Consider the following 21,190-nt stretch of genomic DNA (forward strand, 5'->3'; position numbering starts at 1 on the left):
ATCCGAGAGACCCACGATGAGCCCTCCCCTCCAGGGAGGCAGCAGGAATGTCGGCCAAGATGAGAAAGCCACGCACTGTGCTCCCCACACTTGGAGCAGCGGCTGCCACGTGGCATGGTCGTCGCGAGAGAGCGTTAGGGATGTCGACACGAAAAACAAGGAGATCGGACTGCAAAATCGACTCAGTCACCCTGCCTCCACTCGCTCCCAGCGACGGATGGGAGCCAGCAAGCACCAGTCAAATGCTTTTCAGCTGCAAGGTGCCATGTCTGAAAGTTCCAGGCGTTTACTTTTTTTTTTGAACAATACTTCCCTGAAGAAAGTGGCAAAGGCTTCCCATGATCCTTATTGAAGGAGAGGGAGCTGGACCACCAGCTGTCACCCCCGGCGTCACAGAGAGCAAATTGGGGTTCCCAACCCCTGCTCGTTCGTAACCTGCTACCAGGAGGGATGGTCTTACCAGGACCTGGCAACCTCCTGGGAGGAAAATCTCAACTTCCGTTAAACTAATATAGTCATTAACAACCTCCGCAAAGTTCTACCTCTTGTTAAACTTCTATCTTCCTCTTCTTTTACTCCCAGTTAGAATCATCCCTGTTTTATTGTAACTTCTTCTTCTGAGCACTTGTTATAATTTGTTATAATTTATTATAAGTTGTAATGTATACATTCAAGTTATAGTTTTGTATTGCTCACCCCTTGTTTTATGTAAACCGACATGATACAAACTCCGTGAATGCCGGTATAGAAAAATCACAAATAAATAAATAAATAAATAAACTTCTTTCTTTGTTTTGTATGCTCAGGTACAGAACCGCAGGTTTTGCACCACCTCCATCTGCTGGAGACAGAGGAATACTGAGGAGATGCAGGTGGCACACCGGGTTAAGAGGCAGTGCCTGCGAAACGTTCTCTGTCTCCATCTGCTGGAAGGGAGGCAAAACCCAAGAGTCTGGACTGATCTGGGAACTGTCTGAATATGGAGCTAAAAGCTTCTAAGTGGGATTTATAATACACTGCCAGCATGTATCACAGCGCTATAAAGTTCGAAATGATATCACCCTCGGTGCAAGAAGCAATCAAACACCAGATGTGTGATGCCATTTGGGATGCTTTGTTTTGAGAACTGGGCCTTGGACTTATGCTAGCCCTGCCCCCTGAAGTGAGAGCTCTTTGGATCATGCACATACCTGAATTTCAGCTTCTTCGCTTTCAGGTGCACATTCTTTAGGGTGAGCATCTTGGTGACCTCATTTCCCAGCTGCCAGCCATGCCACTCCAGCGACTTGACCACTTCCACGCCCAGGAAGGTGCTCTTCTCCTTAGCTATTTTCTTCGCTGGGAGCTCAGAAGGCATCAGCACATGGGTCAGTTTCTGAAAGTTGGGCAATATACTGAGAGAGTGCATGCAGAAATGGAGACTTGCCTGCTAATTTCCTTTCCTTTCCGCTACACCAGTCCAGAACGATTGGGTCTGCTGAAGGCAGAGAACTTTCCTACTACGTCCGTTGAGCACAGACCAGACTGAGCCACTGCCTAGGTCAAAGCAAACTGAAAACTCTGGAGAAGGTCTATGCACTTTAAACAGAAACAACTTTGTATTCTAATGGAAGAGGTAGATCCTCTTTGAGAATTTTGAAGACTTTCACTTATTTTATGGGCTTTTTTTTAATAAACTTTCTCTCTTCCAGGGTGGGTTCCTGGACTGGTGTAGCAGAACTAAAAGAGAGGAAATTATCGGGTAAGTCTTAATTCCTCCTTCCTTTTCTTTCTGCGTCACCCGCCCAGAACAATTGGAAAGTACCAATTATTTTGGGTGGAAGGACATTAAACCTGCTTTTAGAATGCCTGCTATCCAAGCAATGCTCTTTTTCATGAATTTTTTTTTAAATGAATATAATGTGGATCGTGTGACCGCGTTACAGATCTTTGCAGGATGACTTATTTATTTATTTCTTGCACTTCTATTCCACAACAAAAACATTTTGATCAGTTCCACATTCAAAATAAAAGAACCATAAAAAAACACTAAAACACTTACAAATCTATGTCTTATCTACTTGCTTAAAAAGCACAGCTTTAAGCTTCTTTCTAAAAAGAAGATTGTACTCTAGTTGAAGGGGCTCAGATTTTGCTGTACTTTTCTCCAATCTGCTATGGTTGGTTTGGAAGTTGCCCACGTTTTTATGCACCTCCTATTAAAATGAAACATGTAAATGACTTTCTTGTAAAAGATTTAGTGACTTCTAAACATCGCAGTTCAATTCTTATTACTTTTAAGTACCTTAAGGACTAATCTTTCCCACTCTGTTTTCAAAATGTGAATAGAACTTTTGTCTGATTGAAAGAAGAGATCACTTTTGGCTAATAAGAAGGAATGAGATTGCATCCATTGTATAACATATGCGCGTATATGTGGACATGCTATAAAATATCCTGGATGCGTGTACACAAGCACGCAGTTTTAAATGGGCGCTTGCATGTGCACACAAATGCCGCTTCTACTGCATAAGTTGGGGGATTTGATAAGGGACGTGTGCTGACGCCATTTGCCATTTTCCCAGTTTGTTCCCAGTTCACCCAGTTTAGGGATAGGCCTTGCGACTCCCCTAATTTAATAGCCACCGTTCCCCCCCTGTTAGCCCTGACCCTTAATACCCCGCTGCCTATAATTTTTTGTTTTACTACTTACACACCATCCCCAGCAGAAGTTGATTTACGGGGACCCTATCATGCACATGGCCAGGAACCAACGTGCCCACACCCTGCCCAGACCACGCCCATGCTCCACCCTTTTTTAGATCTTTTTACTTGTGCGCGCAGCGGGAGATAAGCGTGTCCTTTGGAGTTTTTCGCCCAACTTGTGCACGGATCTCCCGGGTTTGGAGCACGCAGGGCTTTTCAATCGTTTCTGTATTGGAACTCTGCCTAATGCATTTTTCTGAAGTACTTGCCATTAGAATAACAATGAATAAGATAAGATCTTTAACTGTTTTGGTTTTTTTTAATAGGATCAGAAAGGCAGAGCCCTAGCCAGGCTATTTGGCGCCTCAACCTGAACACATCACATAGCCCCATGAGCTGGGTCACTCAGTTAAATGGGGCTTTCATTTTCAGTTTATTTTGACCCAGCAGTTTCCTTCTGCTCCTATGAGCTTCCAGCTCAATCAGATCCAGCACAGGGATCCATTAAAAACTGAACTGGAAACCCCAAGAAGGCAGACTCTGCCTGCCATGCAACAGCAGAGAACCAGAAACATATTTCTTCCTGTACTGTGCAAAATAAAAGATACCGAGAGCTGCACATTCCCGTCCATTCACTAAACTGAATGCAAAATGCTTTCTTCTGCTCTGGCTTTCTGGACCTTTCTTTATCTAATCACTTTGCTCCTCATCTCTTTATGCTGCTTTCCTCTTCTTGGTCTTCTAACTCCTTTTTGGGGTCTCCTGTTCAGTTTCCATTTCGTCTCTCTCCTCCTGTCTTCCTCAGTTCCTCTCCTACATCTCTGTCTAATATCGATCTCTCCCTTTTCTTTCTCCTGATTTCAGGAGGCCAAAGATGGGACCATAACGCCTGAAGTAGGGCCATTGGGTCGCTGGATTAACTCTCTGATCCCAGGCAAATACAGGGGGCTTGCAGGACAGCTCCTTTTAGCTGCCAGATTTACGGTGCCCACTTTTTGGAAGACCATTCCTACTATTGCATATTGGAGAGCACAGGTCACAAACATTGCAGACATCAAACACGCAAAATACGTTTGCATATGGGGCCCATATCACAAATTTTTGAAAGAAGCTTAACTGTTAGTAGGTTTGATATGATATGTATTTCCATTTCTTGTGCTCTTTTATTTTGTCTGGTGGATTTCATTTGTACTCTTTCTTTCAATGACATCTTTTTCTTGTATGCTGTCGAGGAGATTTACTTGTCTACTTTCCTTGATGTATGCCTTGAAATTGTTCATAAAGAGTTAAAAAAAAGAAAAGTTGGGACCTCGTATCCCCATTGTTCATTAATCTTCACTCGCTACCCATTGATAAGCGCATCATGTTTAAAAGACTGATGCATCTTATTTGCTGATACTTTTAAAAAGATATGTGCCCCCTCTGAACCTCCGGTCCCAAGGGAAACTGTTATTGCAAATTCCCACTGTTAAGCAGGCCCGTTTAATGGATACCAGAAAACGTGCTTTTTATGTTATTGGGCCACTGTTGTGGATTTCGCTCCCAGATGATTTGAAAAACATTGATGATGTTTTAATATTTCATAAGCAATTAAAAGCTTTTCTGTTTGTGCAAACTGATAATACCTGAAGTGGCAATCTTGGAAAAATATGAATGTTTTAATTATTTTATGTTTGTGATGTTTTATTGTATTTGATTTGTTGTAATTCGCCTAGCATGGGTGACTATTATAGGTGGAATAGAAATTATTTTTAAATACATAAAATAAATAAATTTTATCTCTGCCTCTCTCTTCACTCATATATGTTGTGATCCTGCCTGTTATGTAGCCTCCCAACCACCAGAGGTCCCCGTGGAGCTGCTCATGTTCTCAGTCCACCCAGAGTCTCTATGATCCCTTGACTCAGCAGGGCTTAGCCTACTTAATCCTGTCTCATGCACAGCCAATAGCTTGTCATTGAGTCTCCTTGGTTCTCTGCTTGGCCCTGTCCTGTCTTGGACGACTCTCTGACCTCCGCACCTTCCAGCCTTGTCTTGTGGTCTTTCAGGCCTTCTGCTCTTGCCTTATTCTGAGCCTTCTCAAGGCCTTCTGCTCTTCATTTGCCTTGTTGCCTTCTCAGGCCTTTTACTCTAGTATTGTCTTGAGGCCTTCTCCAGCCTGCTTTCTAGCCTGTTGCCTTTGGGTTTTTGTGTTCCTTGTTCTGTTAGTCCTGTCCTTGTCTTGTCCTGTCATGTTCTGTCTGTTCCTCCAGAGTTTCACTCTTACCTGCACTCTGTTCCAGTGTTCCAGTCTCACCTACACTCTTTTTTATGTTCCAGTCTTACCCGCACTCTGTTCCAGACTCCAGTCCTGCACTGCCTCCAGTCCTGCACTGTCTTAGACTCCAGTTTCTCCTTGCCTTGTCTCAGACTCCAATTTCCAGCCTGAACTTCAAATCCAGCTACAGCCTAAGTTCTGCTGGCTGCCAGAACCCAAGGGCCCAACCTGCAGGGGAGGTGGCTGGTACAGGCCGAAGATCCTCCAGCTCTGTCTGCGTCTTTCCTGAAATCCTGGACTGCCCCTGTGGGGGTTCACCAGCCCTAGCCATGCCCTAAGCCACAACAATCTAGATTTCATCCCCCTTCTCTCATACCAGTTCTCTGTGCCAATCCTACACTTCACCAAATCTCCCCCTATTGCCTCCTCTCAGGCCTCCAACTCCTCCTTACTGAGTTGCTATTTTTGCCATCTCCAGCTGTCTGGCCCCCCTTTTCCTTCCCCTCAACAGCTGCATCCTTTCTTGTGCTCTTGAAACCCTTCATCTCCAAATCCTCCTTCTTCCCCTCCCCCTCTCATATCTTCCATGGTCATCTTCCAACCACTCATACCTTCCACAATTCCCTAGGACCAATGTATGGGAATTAATAAACCTAGGTGAATCTTTCAGCCTTGCATCCACTTCCTTCCCAGTTGCACCCTCCCCACACACAATTAAAAATTGAGCATTTGTAATAACAAATTTAACATGAGAAAGGACTTTAAGAGGTAAAAATATCACTTACAGTATGTATATTATATTTACATGCAGTACTGTGGTGCCAACCAGAAACCGTACAAAAAATAAATAAATAAAGACACTTGGAACCCATATGGTATTAGTTTGGCACTGGGAAAGCCATATATTGACTTGCAATTACAATATCGTAAACCTCCCATACCAAAACAGCCCTAACTGCCAGCACCCAAATAGTAAAAATCCTACTTATGAAAAGGCAACATTGTAAATATTACACCAGGTCCTAAAACACCAATAACCCTCCTAATAGGAAGATAAAGCAAGCCAGGCTGCTATAGACCCTACACAGAAAATACGTGCTAGCTGAATACCTCGCCTCTAACACATGTGCAGAACATAAACAGACCTCACTAAATACAGACTAAAGAGACCATATATTATAAACAGAAATGTTCAGACAAAATCTGAACTGGAAACCGCAAAAAGCCAGACTCTGTATGCAGTGCAACAAGGGAAAATCATCACCATTCCCCATAAAACATCAAACAATAAAATCAAGAAATATAAAACATCAATCATAATAGTAAAACCATACTAATAAAAATAAATATTTCAAAACATCTCTAGAATATAAGAAGTAAGTTTGCTTACCGTAAACGGTGTTTTCCGCAGATAGCAGGATGAATTAGCCATGCTATTTGAGTGACGTCACCGACGGCGCTCTCGCAGACATTCTCTTCTCCAAGTTAAAGTTTTGAATTACTGCGCCTGCATGGCACTTCCCGCCCGAAGCACAAGACCCATCTTTTCAGTTAGTGAGAAAGCTAGAAGGCAGTAGTATGATAGAAAGAACTGGGACAAGAGACATGTCTAGGGAGGAGGGAGGGTATGCATGGCTAATTCACCCTGCTATCTACAGAAAACACCGTTTATGGTAAGCAAACTTACTTCTTTTCCATCAATAAGCAGGCTGAATTAGCCATGCTATTTGGGAGTCCCAAGCCCAAAGGAAAAAAAATGTTAGTGTGAGGTAGATTGACCAACCCCAAAGTTCTTTATACATATAGATATGTAGAACTGATTTTCCTTTTTTTTTTTCCTACTCCCCCATGGCCATGCCCTTTTGGTTAAGCACACTTGCTAACACTGCTTTTCCCAAACCACTATCTGAAGCTATAAGCTGGTCAAGGCGGTAATAGTGATAAAAGTGTGACTTGATGACCACGCAGCCGCTTTGCAGATGTCCTCTATGGGAACTTTCGTAGATGCGCCACGGAAAATGCTGTGGCTCGCACCTGATGAGCAGTGACTGAACTGGACAAGGGTACATTTGCTGGACAGGCAGAATTGAATACAGTTTGAGAGCCAATTGGATATTGTTCTTTTGGAGACTGCTATACCTAACGAATTAGAGTTAAATGAGACGAATAATTGTGAGGCTTGCCGATGAGGCTGAGTTCTTTGTTTTTAGTAAGCTAAAGCTCTTTTACAGTCTAAGGTATGCAGCAGAGTCTCTCTTCTGTTCCTGTATGGTTTGGGAAAGAAGATGGGTAATGAAATGTCCTGATTAATGTGAAAAGCTTAAACCACTTTAGGTAGAAATTTAGGGTGAGTTCTTAGAACTACTACTGCAAGTAGGGAGAGAAGTGAACTAATGCTTGAAGCTCACTCACTCTTTGGGCACAGGTGATTGCTATGAGAAAAATCACTTTCCAAGTTAGATATTTCAAATGTCAGAAAGTAGTGGCTTGAAGGAAGGCTTCATTAAAGCTGATAAGACCACATTTAGATCCCAAGGAACTGGAAGTTTGCAGATTGGAGGGTGAAGGTTAAATAGTCCTCTCATGAAACATGAAACTAATGAGTGAGAAGCCACTGAAGAATCTTTGACCCTCTCATGGTAAGCAGCAATAGCACTTAGGTGAATTCTAATTGACGATGTCGCTAACCCTGACTTGGAAAGATGTAGTAAGTAAGTGAGGATGTCGCTGGGTGCGGAAGACAAAGGGCTAATGTTTTGAATCTGACACCACTCAGCATACCTTTTCCATTTGAAGGAATAGTTACATCTGATTGATGGTTTTCTCGCAGCTATGATATTTCTTTGAATATCTGCTGAAAGTGTTAATCCCTGTAAAATCTTACGTTCAACATCCAAGCCATCAGGTAGAGGGAGGAGTATAGAGGATGAAGAAGGGAGCCCCCTTCTTGAGTCAAGAGATCTGTGTCTTGACCAAGATCTAACGGGTTACTCTCGGAGTACTGTACCAGATAAGCAAACCAGGATTGTTTCGGCCATGCGGGCACTATGAGTATCACGTGAGCTTTGTCCCATATCATTTTCTGAACTGTTCTTGAGATGAGAGGTTATCAGAGGAAGCACATAAAGAAGACATCTTGACCATGACATTAAGAAGGCATCCTGTGTCCTTCTGAGACGGCTTGGGTGTATAGAGCAAAACTGAGATACTTTTCAGTTTTGTTCTATAGCGAAAAGATCTATCCAAGGGCGATCCCACTGTAGAAAGATTTGGTTTGCTACTGATGGGTTGAGTGTGGGGGTTAAATAGTCTGCTTAGACAGTTGGCTAACATGTTTGCTATCCCTGGTAAGTATGTTGAGGTCTTATTTTCAGATCCATACTGCTTCTCTGCAGAGAATCCAAGATCCTGAACCGCCCTGTTGTTCACATAAAACATGGCAACCCGATTGTCTGTATGAATCATGAAGGTATGACCTTGTAGCAGGTGTGTAAATGTCTTTAAGGCATATCTCATGGCTCTGAGTTCCAGAAGATTTATTTGGATTTATTTCCAGAAGATTGTCTTTTGTCCACTGACCCTGAATCTTGCAATGGAGTAGATGAGCTCCCCAACCTTGAGTGAAAGCGTCTGTCATGTGTATTAGGGTGTGAGCCAGATCTCGAAGAGGTGATCCAACAGTTAGGACTTCTGGGTTCAACCACCAACGAATGTCCTTCTTCATGGAGTCTGATATGGTTAGCTCAGTGGGCATTGGTTGGACATATTGGGTCCTTTGTTATTTCAATCCCCAATGGAGACGGCACATGTGAGGAAGAGTGTGAGACACTACATAGATGGCTGCCACCATGTGACCCAATAATACCAGAATTTGGCGGGCCGTGATCCTTAAGCTGAGGAGCAATTCTGTGCAGAAATGATGAAGTCGATCGATTCTTTCTTGGGGTAGGAAGGCCAGAGATTGGATCAAGTCTATTTAGGCCCTTATAAATTGTAAAATTTGAGTTGGTTTGAGTACCAGCTTCTCGTAGTTGATGAGGAATCCCAGAGACTCCAGACAGGAGATTATAGATTCCAGAGGTTGTCGCAGGGACATTTGGTCGGGGGAAACTATAAACCAATTGTCCAGATATGGAAAGAGGCAGATCCCTTGACGCCTGAGGTGAGCCACAGCCAGACATTTGGTAAAAACTCTGGGAGCCAAGGACATACCAAAGGGTAGAACTTTGTAATGGTGGTGTCTGGAATTCACTTGGAAACACAGGAATCACCAGCAGGAGAGGTGTATTGGAATTGGGTATAGACATCTTTGAGGACCAGTAAATACATCCAATCGTTCTCCTAAATGAATGGGAGTACCAATTTGAGGGAAGTCTTCTTGACTTTCTCCTTCTGAAGATATTTGTTTATGAAGCGAAAATCCAGAATCAGACGGAGATGCCCTGAGCGTTTGGAAATGAGGAAGTATTGGGAATAATATGCTTTGTTGATCTGGTGTTTGGGCACCAACTGAATGGCATTTTGCTGGTGTAGGGCATGGATCTCCTGTTCCAGAAGAGAAGACTGAAAAGAATTCCTCAAATGGGTTATAAGGCATGGAAGAGGAGGTTGGGAGAGGAAATTCAGATGATAACCCTCGTGGACAATTCGAAGAACCCATTGATCCAAAGTAATGTGGTTCCATTGTGAGGCAAAAGATATTATTCTGCCTCCTACCGGAAGGAGAGGCTGTGGCTGTTACGGCCCCGGGCCATGCCCCGGGTCCTCCACTTACCTCGAGGCTGGCCCGGGCCGCTGAGACGCCAACAAGGCCTGTCCTGGCCTCGGCCGCGGCGCTCCCTCACGTCTGGCCCCGCCCCCTACCCCACGGAGGTTCTGAACGTAAAGGGGCCAGCGCGGGAAACTACTAGGACTGCTTCCCGATGATGTCAGATGCTGCAGGCCTACTTAAACCCTGCAGCTAGGCTCCTTCCCTGCCTTGCAACGAGGTTTGCTCTTGCTGAGTTGCTACTTGCTGCTCCAGGACTCCTGTCTATTTTGGCTTTGGACTTCTGACTTCTGGCTCCTGACCCTGCTTCGTCCATTGACTTCAGCTCCAGTTCTCTCCTCGTCTACAGGTATCCGGTTCTTCGCTTGCCCAGAGGATTCTCCTAAGTCCCAGCGGCTCGGGCCCTCATGGGCACCTCCTGGGAGGGCCGCGGGCTTCCAAGGGTAAAGCCTCTTCTGGCCTCCTGGGCTCGGCCGCTCCCATCGACTACCTCTTCGGCTGCTTCTCTGGTCCTTGGTCGCATAGGGTCACACCTAAGTCCAAGAGGCCCGGGTCCCTACGGGCTCCTCCTGGGGGGACCTCGGGCTTCCAGTGGTGAAGCTTTCTTCGGAACACCTCTTCAGTGCCGCCTCCCGGCTGCAACGCCCACTGTGGGTCCCCACAATGCAACACCATCAGTCTCAGCCAGCCCAAGGATCCACTCCCACAACAGTGGCTCAGTGCTCTACAAAAAGATGGTGGAGGTTTTTGAAGAGACGACTGGAAGGGCTTTTGTTGTTTCCTGTCTCTTGCCCATGCTCTAACTGGGGCCAGCTGAGTTTGAGAACGTGGCTGTTGGAATGATTGAAACTGTTGCAGGGACCTGAGAAACTGCCTTGGCAGGAGAAGAGCCGAGGTGATGGGAAAGACTATAGACTATGGCAGCAACCTCTAGAGGAAGCAAAGAGCCAAGGTAATGAGAAAGACTATAGTCCATGGCAGCAACCTCTAGAGGAAGCAGGGAACAACATACGGTGGAAGTTAGTACCTCCGTAATAAGGACGACATTGCCTCAGTGGCACTGCTAGCCTCATTCACGCTCCATGACATTAAGGTGGAATAGGAAAGTGTTTCCTTTGTTTCAGAGCATTGACTGTCAGTGGAGTGGAGAATCTGTATTTCTGAATGGCAGGTGAAATTTAACATGGACAAGTGCCACAGGGAGAACAACAGCGATAATGATCTGACATAAGCAAGGCTTAAAACAGCTTTATAATCTCTGAGATGAAGGTCAGCATCATTTTTAATCAATTAGAAACATGTTGCTTGAATGCCCGTACCTTCTGACATTCACGGCTCCTTTCTTTTCCCTTTTTTTTTTTTATATCAACAAGTAAAGAAAGGTAGTGAAGATTTAAAAGCCTCTTAAAGGATCTTCTTCCTCCTTTCCTTATATATATATATATATGCTCTGAATTGGCTCAACCAATGGGAATGGAAATGGGACATAACAAAATGTTGGTCCACTAATCTGAAAAACTTACAGATGCATGGGTCAAACATTTCCTTTTTTTTAATTAAATTCAAATCCTACGCCAGACCAGTAAGATAAATACTGCTGCTCCATCAGCTGGAGGCAGAGAATACTGGCTCAATCTGGTCTGTGCTCAGCGGGTGATGTCCTTTATGCCGCACCCTTGATGAACTTGGAGTGCACTATAAAATTTATGCTGACGATATGCAGTTATCTCCTCTCAAGGAAACACGGGCCCTTACAGAAGCACTGGCTTACTACCATCCAAACATGGCTTCACATCAACAAATTAGCTCTGAAACGGAAATCATGATTTTATCACGTCATCCTGTCGCTGACACTCCCAACCATTTCTCCTTTGAGTCCCATTCAATCTCCATCTCCAACTGGGAGTCAAAATGGACCCCTCTCTCTCCTTACCAACTCCTCCTATTACAAACTACACCTACTCCATCACCTTAAGCCCCTCTTGAACTCTCTGACTTCAGGTCAGCCCTTCAATCTTTACTTTTCTCTGGGATAGACGACTGAAACTCCCTCTTGACAGGCCTACTTTCCGATCATTCAAAACTCTGCAGCAAGACTCCTGACCAGCACCCCATGTGTGAGCACATCTCTCCTGTACTCAACGCTCTACACTGGCTCCCTATCTCCTACAGAGTACAATACAAGCTTGCCATGATCCTAACTCCTCCTCAACAATAAAAATCCATGCCCCGTCTCGTCCACTCAGGTCGTCTAACCTAATGCTACTAGACCCCCCCTCCTCCAAAGCTATGCACCTTGAGGAAACCAGAGAACGGGCATTCTTCTCCGCAGGACCCCTACTATGGAACAGCCTATCTCTGAGAAACAGCCTTCCTATTCAAGGAAGCATTCCCAAACCGAAATGCTAATGGACTACCCCCGACATGTCCCTCCTCGGATGGCTCAGCTTAGCAGACTACTGCCCCACGTCTGGTGCTGGCTCAGAAATAGGCTCCCTTGGTGCCCCCTTCCTGATGAACTATGTCGTTCCCCTCTTTTAGTAAGAATGATGCATTGTTCTCTCCTTTCACTTGACCATGTATTGTCATATTGTAGCCCGCTCTGAACATAGGAAGGACGGCTAATAAATGCCTTTCATTAAATAAATGAAGAAATATGACAGATTTAGAAAGAAAACAGGTTCTTGGCCTCCTTCAGCTGGATGAGGGACTAAATCCAATCGTTGTGGACTGGTCCAGCAGAAAGAAAAAGCAAGGGGAAAGTTTTAAAAACTGCTGTGGAGTTCCCATTAAACAATCCAGGGCCAGTGGAGGCTTTTGTACCCACGTACTTTGCACCTGGTTTGAAGGTAAAATACACACCGGGAGTGCCCTGCACATTTTCTATGTGGGGAAGAGTACACAAGACACTTTCACCCACACTTCCAAAAGTATTTTTAAACTGGTAAACAGGTTACACATGGAAAACCTGACAGGATCATTTACCTGTATTAAATGAGTCAAAGAGCAGCTCACCTCTCTCACCTGCCTCCCAGCGCCACCACCGCTGAGGTTCTGGAAAACTTCAGAGCGCCAGGAGCATGCAGACACCTGAGTCGGCATTTTACCCTTGGAAAAACAAGCATAATCGGTAAAAACAAAAAGGGCACTTTATTGCATCTCAAAAGCAGTCATGCATTTTTTAAAGGCAAATTTCATGACAAAAAACAAAACAATGTTTTCTTGTGTGGAGATAGGTATAATTCTTCTACTACAGACAGAGCATGGAGAGAAAAAGAAAATTAGGTCTTACCTTCGATAATTTTCGTACCTGTAGTACCAAGGATCAGTCCAGACTCCTGAGTTATGCCTCCGCACCAGCAGGTGGAAACAGAGCAAAACTTGACAAGCTCTGCCATATATACCAGGGTGCCGCCCACAGCCTGTCAGTATTACGCAATGTCAAAGCAGTAGAGTTCCCCTATGTAAACTAACCATATACATGAAGATCAACCGGGAAACCCTCGGGTCACTTCCCCCAACAAGAACCTGACCCAGACAAATGAAAGGAAACAGATTTAAAAATGTTGCCAAGAGCAAAATATTTGCCCAGAACAGCGGACTCTCCAAACGTACTGCAGTATAGGGCGGGACTCTGGACTGATCCTTGGTACTACAGGAACGAAAATTATCGAAGGTAAGACCTAATTTTCTTTTCCCTGTACGTACCGGATCAGTCCAGACTCCTGGGATGTACCAGAGCTCACTACTTGGGGTGGGAAATGGAGAGGCCCGCTCTCAACATGCCTGCTCCAAAATTTCCCTCTCTGGATTCCTGCATGTCCAGACGATAATGACGTGCGAACGTGTGCAATGATTTCCAAGTTGCTGACCTGCAGATCTCTAGCTGAGAGATCTGTTGACACTCCGCCCAGGACGCTGCCTGTGAACGTGTGGAGTGCGCCTTCAGCCCTAAAGGTAGTGGTCAACCCCCCAGAAGATACCAGAATTTATAGTTTCCTTCAACCAGCGCGATATGGTTGTCTTAGAGGCCATGTTACCCTTTTTGGGACTTTCCAAAGAACAAAGAGATGATCCGACACACGGAAACCATTAGTAACTTCAAAATAGCGTAAGAGAACCCTACACACGTCCAACTTCTTCAATTCCTTGGAGGACTTATCCGAGCGTTCGAGATGGGGAAACGCTGGAAGTTCCACCGACTGATTCAGATGAAAAGCCGACACTACCTTGGGAAGAAAGGAAGGAACAGTTCGGAAACTAACCCCAGACTCAGAGATCCGCAAGAAGGATATCCTACAGGATAGGGCCTGAAGTTCAGAAACTCTCCTGGCGGAGGTGATCGCCACCAAAAATACTACTTTCAACGTGAGATCCTTCAAGGTGGTTCTCTTCAGCGGTTCGAACGGGGCTCACACAGGGCCTTGAGTACCAGATTTAAGTTCCAGGAAGGACAAGGTGACCCAATCAGTGGACGCAAATGTGTTCCCCCTTCAGGAATCGAATCAAATCAGGATGAGATGCCAACGACCCCCCGTCCACCGAACCACACAAGCAACCAAGGGCAGCTACCTGTACTCGTAAGGAAAGACAGGATAGCCCCTTAGCCAAACCCTCCTGGAGAAAGGCCAGATATCGTGAATAGTAGCCCAGGTAGGCCGAATCGCTCGAGAAACACACCAGGACTCAAAGACCTTCCACACGCGCATATAGGACAGAGAAGTCGACACCTTGCGAGACTGCAAGAGGGTGGCTACCACCGCATCCGAATAACCTTTGCCTTTCAAACGGCGCCTTTCAAAAGCCATGCCATTAGACAAAAGCGATCTACCTGATTGAAACAGACGGGACCCTGATGAAGAAGATTCGGTACTGCCGGAGATGGAGCGGCGTTTCCAATGTCAGATTCACAAGATCCACAAACCACGGTCTTCGAAGCCACCAGGATAACCTCTGTGGGATGGCTTTCTATGCGACGCAGAACTTTGCCTATGAGAGGCCACAGAGGAAAAACATACAGGAGGATTGACATCAGCCAGGGAAGCGCCAGGCGTCCATCCCCTCCGCCCCTGGTTATCTGCGGCGGACGAAGGATCTGATGGCAATCCTAAAGGTCGCCATCAGATCCATGGCCAACTGTCCCCATCTGTCGCAGATGAGCTGGAAGGCTTCGTCCGCCAGTTCCCACTCTCCTGGATCTAGTTGGTGACGACTCAGAAAGTCCGCATGAATGTTGTCTACACCTGAGATGTGAGATGCGGCGATGCTGAGAAGGTGCCTCTCCGCCCACTAGATTAGTAGCCGGGCTTCTAAGGCCACTGCGCGACTCCGAGTCCTCCCCTGACGATTGATATAGGCCACGGTGGTCGCATTGTCGGACAGGACCCTGACCGATTTCCCCTGAACTAGGGGTAGGAATGCCCGTAATGCCAGGCGCACCGTCCTGGTCTCCAAGAGATTGATCGACCAGCGCAACTCGGTCGTGGACCAGCGCCCCTGCACTGACTGCCGTAAACATACCGTCCCCCAGCCGGAGAGGCTCACGACTGTGGTGACCACTGTCCAGTCCAGGGCCACAATCGATACCCCCTGTAGCAGATTGTCCGGTTGCAACCAGCGCCGATAGCGCGGGAGGGCAGGCAGTCCGAGCGGCTGAGCAGAGTGGCGAGCCGAGAGCAGCTCTGTATCCTGTGCCGTCCCCCTCCCTGCAGCTGCTGTAGGGGAAGTCGGCCGTGAAGCTGGACATTGCGGGGAGAGGGAGGGGGAGGAGTCCCTGGGCCCCTCCACGTTTGGCCCAACAACAACGGGGTCTGGTGGCAAAATGGCGGGGTTTCCCGCGCTCCTCCTGGGTGGCTTGGAGACCTGCGAAGATCGCATTCCAACCGCAATCGCTAATGACGTCCGCCAAACTAACACCCCCCCGACGGTCCCTCGCCTTCCGGGATGCAGGCTGAACACAGCCCATCCCGCGAGAGGCACGTTCTCCCGGATCCGCAGGCCGTGCAGGCCATGCCACGTGGCATGCCTGCCCCTGCTAACCCTGACAAAAAAACGCGAAAATCCAAGAAACGCTTGCCGGGAGAGAGGGGGGGAGGATCGGGTAAAAATCGCGACCGCGCAGAGTTCGGAAGATTGCAGCAAAAGAATTAAAAATTATTTTTTTTTTACCTCACTGGCGCTGTCCCCTGATGAGTGCTGGATCGGGCCAGCTGGGGTGAGTGAGCCCCAGCAATCTGCTCGACCAGGGGGGATAGCCCTCTCAGGACCTGGCAACCCCCTGGGAGCACAGACCGTTCCTCTACTACCCTGTGAGAACAAAACAGAAGACTAGAGCTTTTTTTTATTTTATTTTTTTTGTAAACTTAATTGAAAGGAGAAAGTAAACAGTAAGAAAAAAATCATACTGACTATCTAGTCTCAATTTCCCGAGTCCCCAAACCCTCTTTTTTTTTTTTTTATCCAAGCTGTGAGCTATGCACCCGTACCACCTGCTGGAGACAGAGAAATACTGGCAGGCTGTGGGTGGCACCCTGGCATATACAGCGGAGCTTGTCAAGTTTTGCTCTGTCTCCACCTGCTGGTGCGGAGGCATAACCCAGGAGTCTGGACTGATCCAGTACGTACAGGGAACATTAATTTCAAGGAAAGGAGAGACCGACAACAAAAGTGGGATCAGGCTGGAGAGCCAAAACGCAAAGGAAATGCTGAGCACTGCAAGGTGAGGCCCAAAGGGAGCACCTAAGAAAGGTCCTCTACTAGCCTGCATTAGCACAGCTGCATCCCTGTTCCCCCAACAATGAATATTCATGAGATTAACACCGACATTCACATTTCTCTGCATTTGATTGCCTGCCTTCCACAGGTAGTATCAAGGCAGAAGAGCGCTGCAGGCACCATGGGTCTGTTTTCCCGGTCACAGCGGTTTAGCCCATGGCAGAAGCCTGGAAAGAGAAGAGAGCTTTGGGAGGAGAAAGGTCTTGAGGACTTTTGAGTTGCATAAACAGCGGGTGCTGGAGAAACAATAAGAACATAAGAACATAAGAAATTGCCATGCTAGGTCAGACCAAGGGTCCATCAAGCCCAGAATCCTGTTTCCAAAAGAGGCCAAAACCAGGCTACAAGAACCTGGCAATTACCCAAACACTAAGAAGATCCCATGCTACTGATGCAATTAATAGCAGTGGCTATTCCCTAAGTAAACTTGATTAATAGCCGTTAATAGACTTCTCCTCCAAGAACTTATCCAAACCTTTTTTAAACCCAGCTACACTAACTGCACTAACCACATCCTCTGGCAACAAATTCCAGAGCTTTATTGTGCGCTGAGTGAAAAAGAATTTTCTCCGATTAGTCTTAAATGTGCTACTTGCTAACTTCATGGAATGCCCCCTAGTCCTTGTATTATCCAAAATTGTAACTAACCGATTCACATCTACTTGTTCAAGACCTCTCATGATCTTAACGACCTCTATCATATCCCCCCTCAGCCGTCTCTTCTCCAAGCTGAACAGCCCTAACCTCTACAGCCTTTCCTCATAGGGGAGCTGTTCCATCCCCTTTATCATTTTGCTTGCCCTTCTCTGTACCTTCTCCATCGCAATTATATCTTTTTTGAGATGTGGCAACCAGATGGGGGGGGGAGAACATAAAAACATAAGAAATTGCTATACTGGGTCAGACCAAGGGTCCATCAAGCCCAGCATCCTGTTTCCAACAGAGGCCAAACCAAGCGCCGCGACCAGACCCTTACCTCCGTGTTCCTGGACCTGTTCCCGATTTCGTTGGCCTAGTTCCTGGCCTGTTTGGCGGCGTTCCTGCGAGGGCTGCGCCGCCGGGAAGCCTTCTGTGGACGCCCTGTCTCTAGGCGTGCGCGCCACTTGGACGCTTTTCTAGGCCGTTTCCCGCCAGTGGTGACTCCGCCCAATCCCTGACGTCAGACGCCGCAGCCTTGATAAGCCGGCCGTGGCCACCCAGTCTTTGCCTTGCAACGGGCTTACCTACCGGATCCCTGTTGCGCTGTGCCCCGGAGCGACCTGCCTTGCTTATTGCTCCGTTCCTGCTTGCCTGCTACAGTACCTGCTTGGTTCCTGCCTGCCTGCTACAGTTCCTGCTTGGTTCCAGTACCCGAGTCGCTACAGTTCCTGCCTGGTTCCAGAACCCGATCCCCGTTACAGTACTGACCTACTGTCCTAGTCTGGTTCCAGTTCCCAGTCCTGATCCACTACCGCCTAAGTCCCAGCGGCCAGGCCCCTCCCGGGGGGGGCTTCAGCTTCCAAGGGTGAAGCCACCTAAATCCCAGCGGTTGGGCTCCTATGGGCTCCTCCCGGGGGAGTACCAGCTTCCAGGGTGAAGAGCATCTACGTCCAGCCAGAACATCTGCCTCCCGGCCTGCCATATACTAGAGACATTGACCATCTTTTCCCAGTCTCCTGCAGGTCAGTCTAAGGGTCCACTAAACAGAGACTCCCATAACAACAAGAACCTGGCAATTACCCAAACACTAAGAAGATCCCATGCTACTGATGCAATTAATAGCAGTGGCTATTCCCTAAGTAAATTTGATTAATAGCTGTTAATGGACTTCTCCTCCAAGAACTTATCCAAACCTTTTTTGAACCCAGCTACACTAACTGCACTAACCACATCCTCTGGCAACAAATTCCAGAGCTTTATTGTGCGTTGAGTGAAAAAGAATTTTCTCCGATTAGTCTTAAATGTGCTACTTGCTAACTTCATGGAGTGCCCCCTAGTCCTTCTATTATTCGAAGTGTAAATAACCGAGTCACATCTACTCGTTCAAGACCTCTCATGATCTTAAAGACCTCTATCATAGCCATTTATGTAAATGGGGAGGCTTTGGAGTACAGGAAGTACTTTCCATATCTTGACAGTCATCTTTCTCAACAAGCTACCACTGACAAGGAAATATTGTACTGGGTCAACTGTGCTAATACCTCCATCTTCAGGTTATAAGATATCTTGAAAACAAAGATCTTTGGAAGTCAACAGAAATCTTTGTTTTATGAAGGTGTCCTGCTGTCCAGTGTTCTTTACTGAAGAGGAAAGTGTATGTTTACTATTACTAACTATTAAGATTCCCGAACGTTTTCACCAGTAGTGCTTGCATTCAATTCTGGGGATCAAATGTGGGGACTACTTGACCAGTGTGCATGTCCTCCATGAAACAGTATTCACCAGGGCTGAAGCCTCGACCTTGAGAAATCAGTTATGATGGCTGGGTTACTGTGTCCAGATTCCTACATATTGCCTCCCTCACTAGGTTCTGGTCTCCCAGCTCTCTGTTGGCCAATTCTCTAAAGGCGGCCAAAACAAACAGTATAAATACACAATCTTGATCCTTCTCAAGCACAGAGATACTGACACCAACAAGTGCTGTACATAGATTATTTTCCTTTATGCTGCTCATAATGCTGTACATAGTTCCATGCAAAGCTTGTTTCCTATCTTTGTTCTTTGTTCTCTGTAAAGCGTGTTACTCTCAGTTCTATGTAAACCGATGTGAAGTTCCCATACTGTCGGTATATAAAAATCTACAAATAAATAAATAAATAAATGTTTGACGTGCCATCTGGGCCGTTAAAGTGCACGCCATTTGAAGGCCCAACTACTCGACATTGAGGCAAAATAGCAGCAGCCAAGGAAGGAGAAGGAGACCAGCCCAGGGCTGCAAATTTCACTTTCTTTAACAATAACATGCCCCTATTGCCAAAGAAAGCACGCATCCAGAATTGGGTTGCTCAGTTATTTGAAGATGCACCAAGCAAATGAATGACTAATCACTCTGACTTTACCTTAACATAGAAATTAACTCCACAGCATTAGGGCAATTCGTTATTACCTCAAATGCATTGATATGCATATATGTATCATATGTATCTAGTTAAAAACCCCAGCTTCTTTTCTCTGTTCCAAGTTATTACTACCCTGTTTTATTGTAACTGCAACCCTTAACTTTCACTTGTATATTGTTACTTTACTACTACCTTTTTTAATTTTTGTTATTTATTGTTATTTATGACCTCTTGTTACCTCTTCACTTGTTAATTGTAAACCGACATGATGCGATACTCATCGCGAATGCCGGTGTAGAAAAACTTAAAATAAATAAATAAATAAATAAATAAATGTCATCCTCAATTCAAAAGACTGCTGCAGACATTTATATGTGTACTCCCATCTGGAGGCATTCTAGGATTTGTGACTTTAGTCAGAAAAAGAAACCCGGGAATGCCTCCAGGAGAGAATAAGAAACTCTCTTAAATCTTTAAATCTGAGAGTGCTTAATATTCCTCATATGGTTTTAATTTCTCCATCTGAGCTTTTTACATCATATCTAAGCGAGGTTTTGCAAATTCCAGAAGCTGTTTGCCACCTTTTGAGAAATGTTTCTATGTTCCTATTCCTAAGAGAGCTACTGGAGCTCTTTCAATGGAAGTCCCTATTGATCTATCAACTTTCTTGGAGAATTCTGAAGAAAATGGATGAGCTACAATACTTGTGACTTTTGTCTTTTTGCAAGACCATAATAACATTTTCGGCCTTTACTTTCTGTTCAAAGGACAAAAGCATTGGATGTTTCCGGCCTTTATGACTCGTAATTTGCATAATGCCTGTTTTTCTTTCAAATGTTTTCATATTTGATTTGTTTTAAAATGCATAAAAAAAAATTGTTAAGTTATATATACATATTTAAAAATACAGAGAGACAAAGTGATATCTATTTCTTAAAGGAATCTACCAATACATTAATAAGGCTTATTTTGATTTGATCAGATGGAGTATTAGCTCCTGTAAGCTTATCAGGACTTGAGTTAAGTTAATCCAATAAATAGGTGTCGCCTTATATATTTCTTTGAAATAACTTTGCTTGTTTCCATGCATTGAGTTGTGCTAAGAATCTTCAGTTATAACTGCCTAGGACCGCACCCCGAGCGCGGCCACTAGGAGTCGCCGTTGAGCGATGGATCAGACTCCCTCCCCCGGCCTGGGCCAGAGAAGCAGGAGCTGTGAAGTCAAACTCTTGCCCTTTCGGATTCGTGGTGATTTGTACCTCTTTGGGGAGGGAGCAGCAGCCCTGCGTTTGCCTGCTCTGCATAGGATGTACTCCCGGGAAAGGCATGTTTGGGCAGTACCGGCCGGACCAGGCTGCGCGCCCCGCGCTCTCTCTCTCTCACGGGGACTGCCCCGATGTCCTCGCACCCTCCGCTCTGCGCCTCCCGCCCGGTGCCCAGCCGGCGGTTACTGAGCCCGCACGCAGAACGCTGCCATCTTGCTGTCTCCCTGGCAACGCGATGCGGCGCTCGGCGTAGCCAGGGCAACGACGGCGGCCGCCCGGAGAGGGGGCGGGGAAAGAGAGAGAGAGAGAGAGAGACCGGCAAGCGCTGCAGTGCGCAGGCGTCGCCGGGTCACGTGACGGGGCGTGCGTGCGTCTTCCCGAGCGCTGACCGGAAAGAGAAACG

General features: G+C 46.1%; 1 protein-coding gene across 2 annotated transcripts in view; it reads right to left on the reverse strand.

The window, feature by feature from the left end:
- The window catches only part of LOC115082027 (cilia- and flagella-associated protein 65-like), a 70,392-nt gene that overhangs the window by 33,473 nt on the left and 15,729 nt on the right, over positions 1-21,190 (reverse strand). Inside the window, exons 1-3 of one of the 2 annotated variants that reach the window (XM_029586284.1) lie at positions 20,782-21,000; positions 12,726-12,818; positions 1,191-1,375 (exon numbers count right to left, since the gene is read on the reverse strand). In XM_029586284.1, the coding sequence (XP_029442144.1) occupies positions 1,191-1,375; positions 12,726-12,818; positions 20,782-20,850 (347 nt within the window). In that variant the 5' untranslated portion in view covers positions 20,851-21,000. Of the gene's footprint in view, positions 1-1,190; positions 1,376-12,725; positions 12,819-20,781; positions 21,001-21,190 lie in introns of those variants that run through there. The other variant, XM_029586285.1, reaches the window with a different exon arrangement.

This window comes from Rhinatrema bivittatum, unplaced genomic scaffold, assembly GCF_901001135.1.
Source record: "Rhinatrema bivittatum unplaced genomic scaffold, aRhiBiv1.1, whole genome shotgun sequence".
NCBI classification, from domain to species: Eukaryota; Metazoa; Chordata; class Amphibia; order Gymnophiona; family Rhinatrematidae; genus Rhinatrema; species Rhinatrema bivittatum.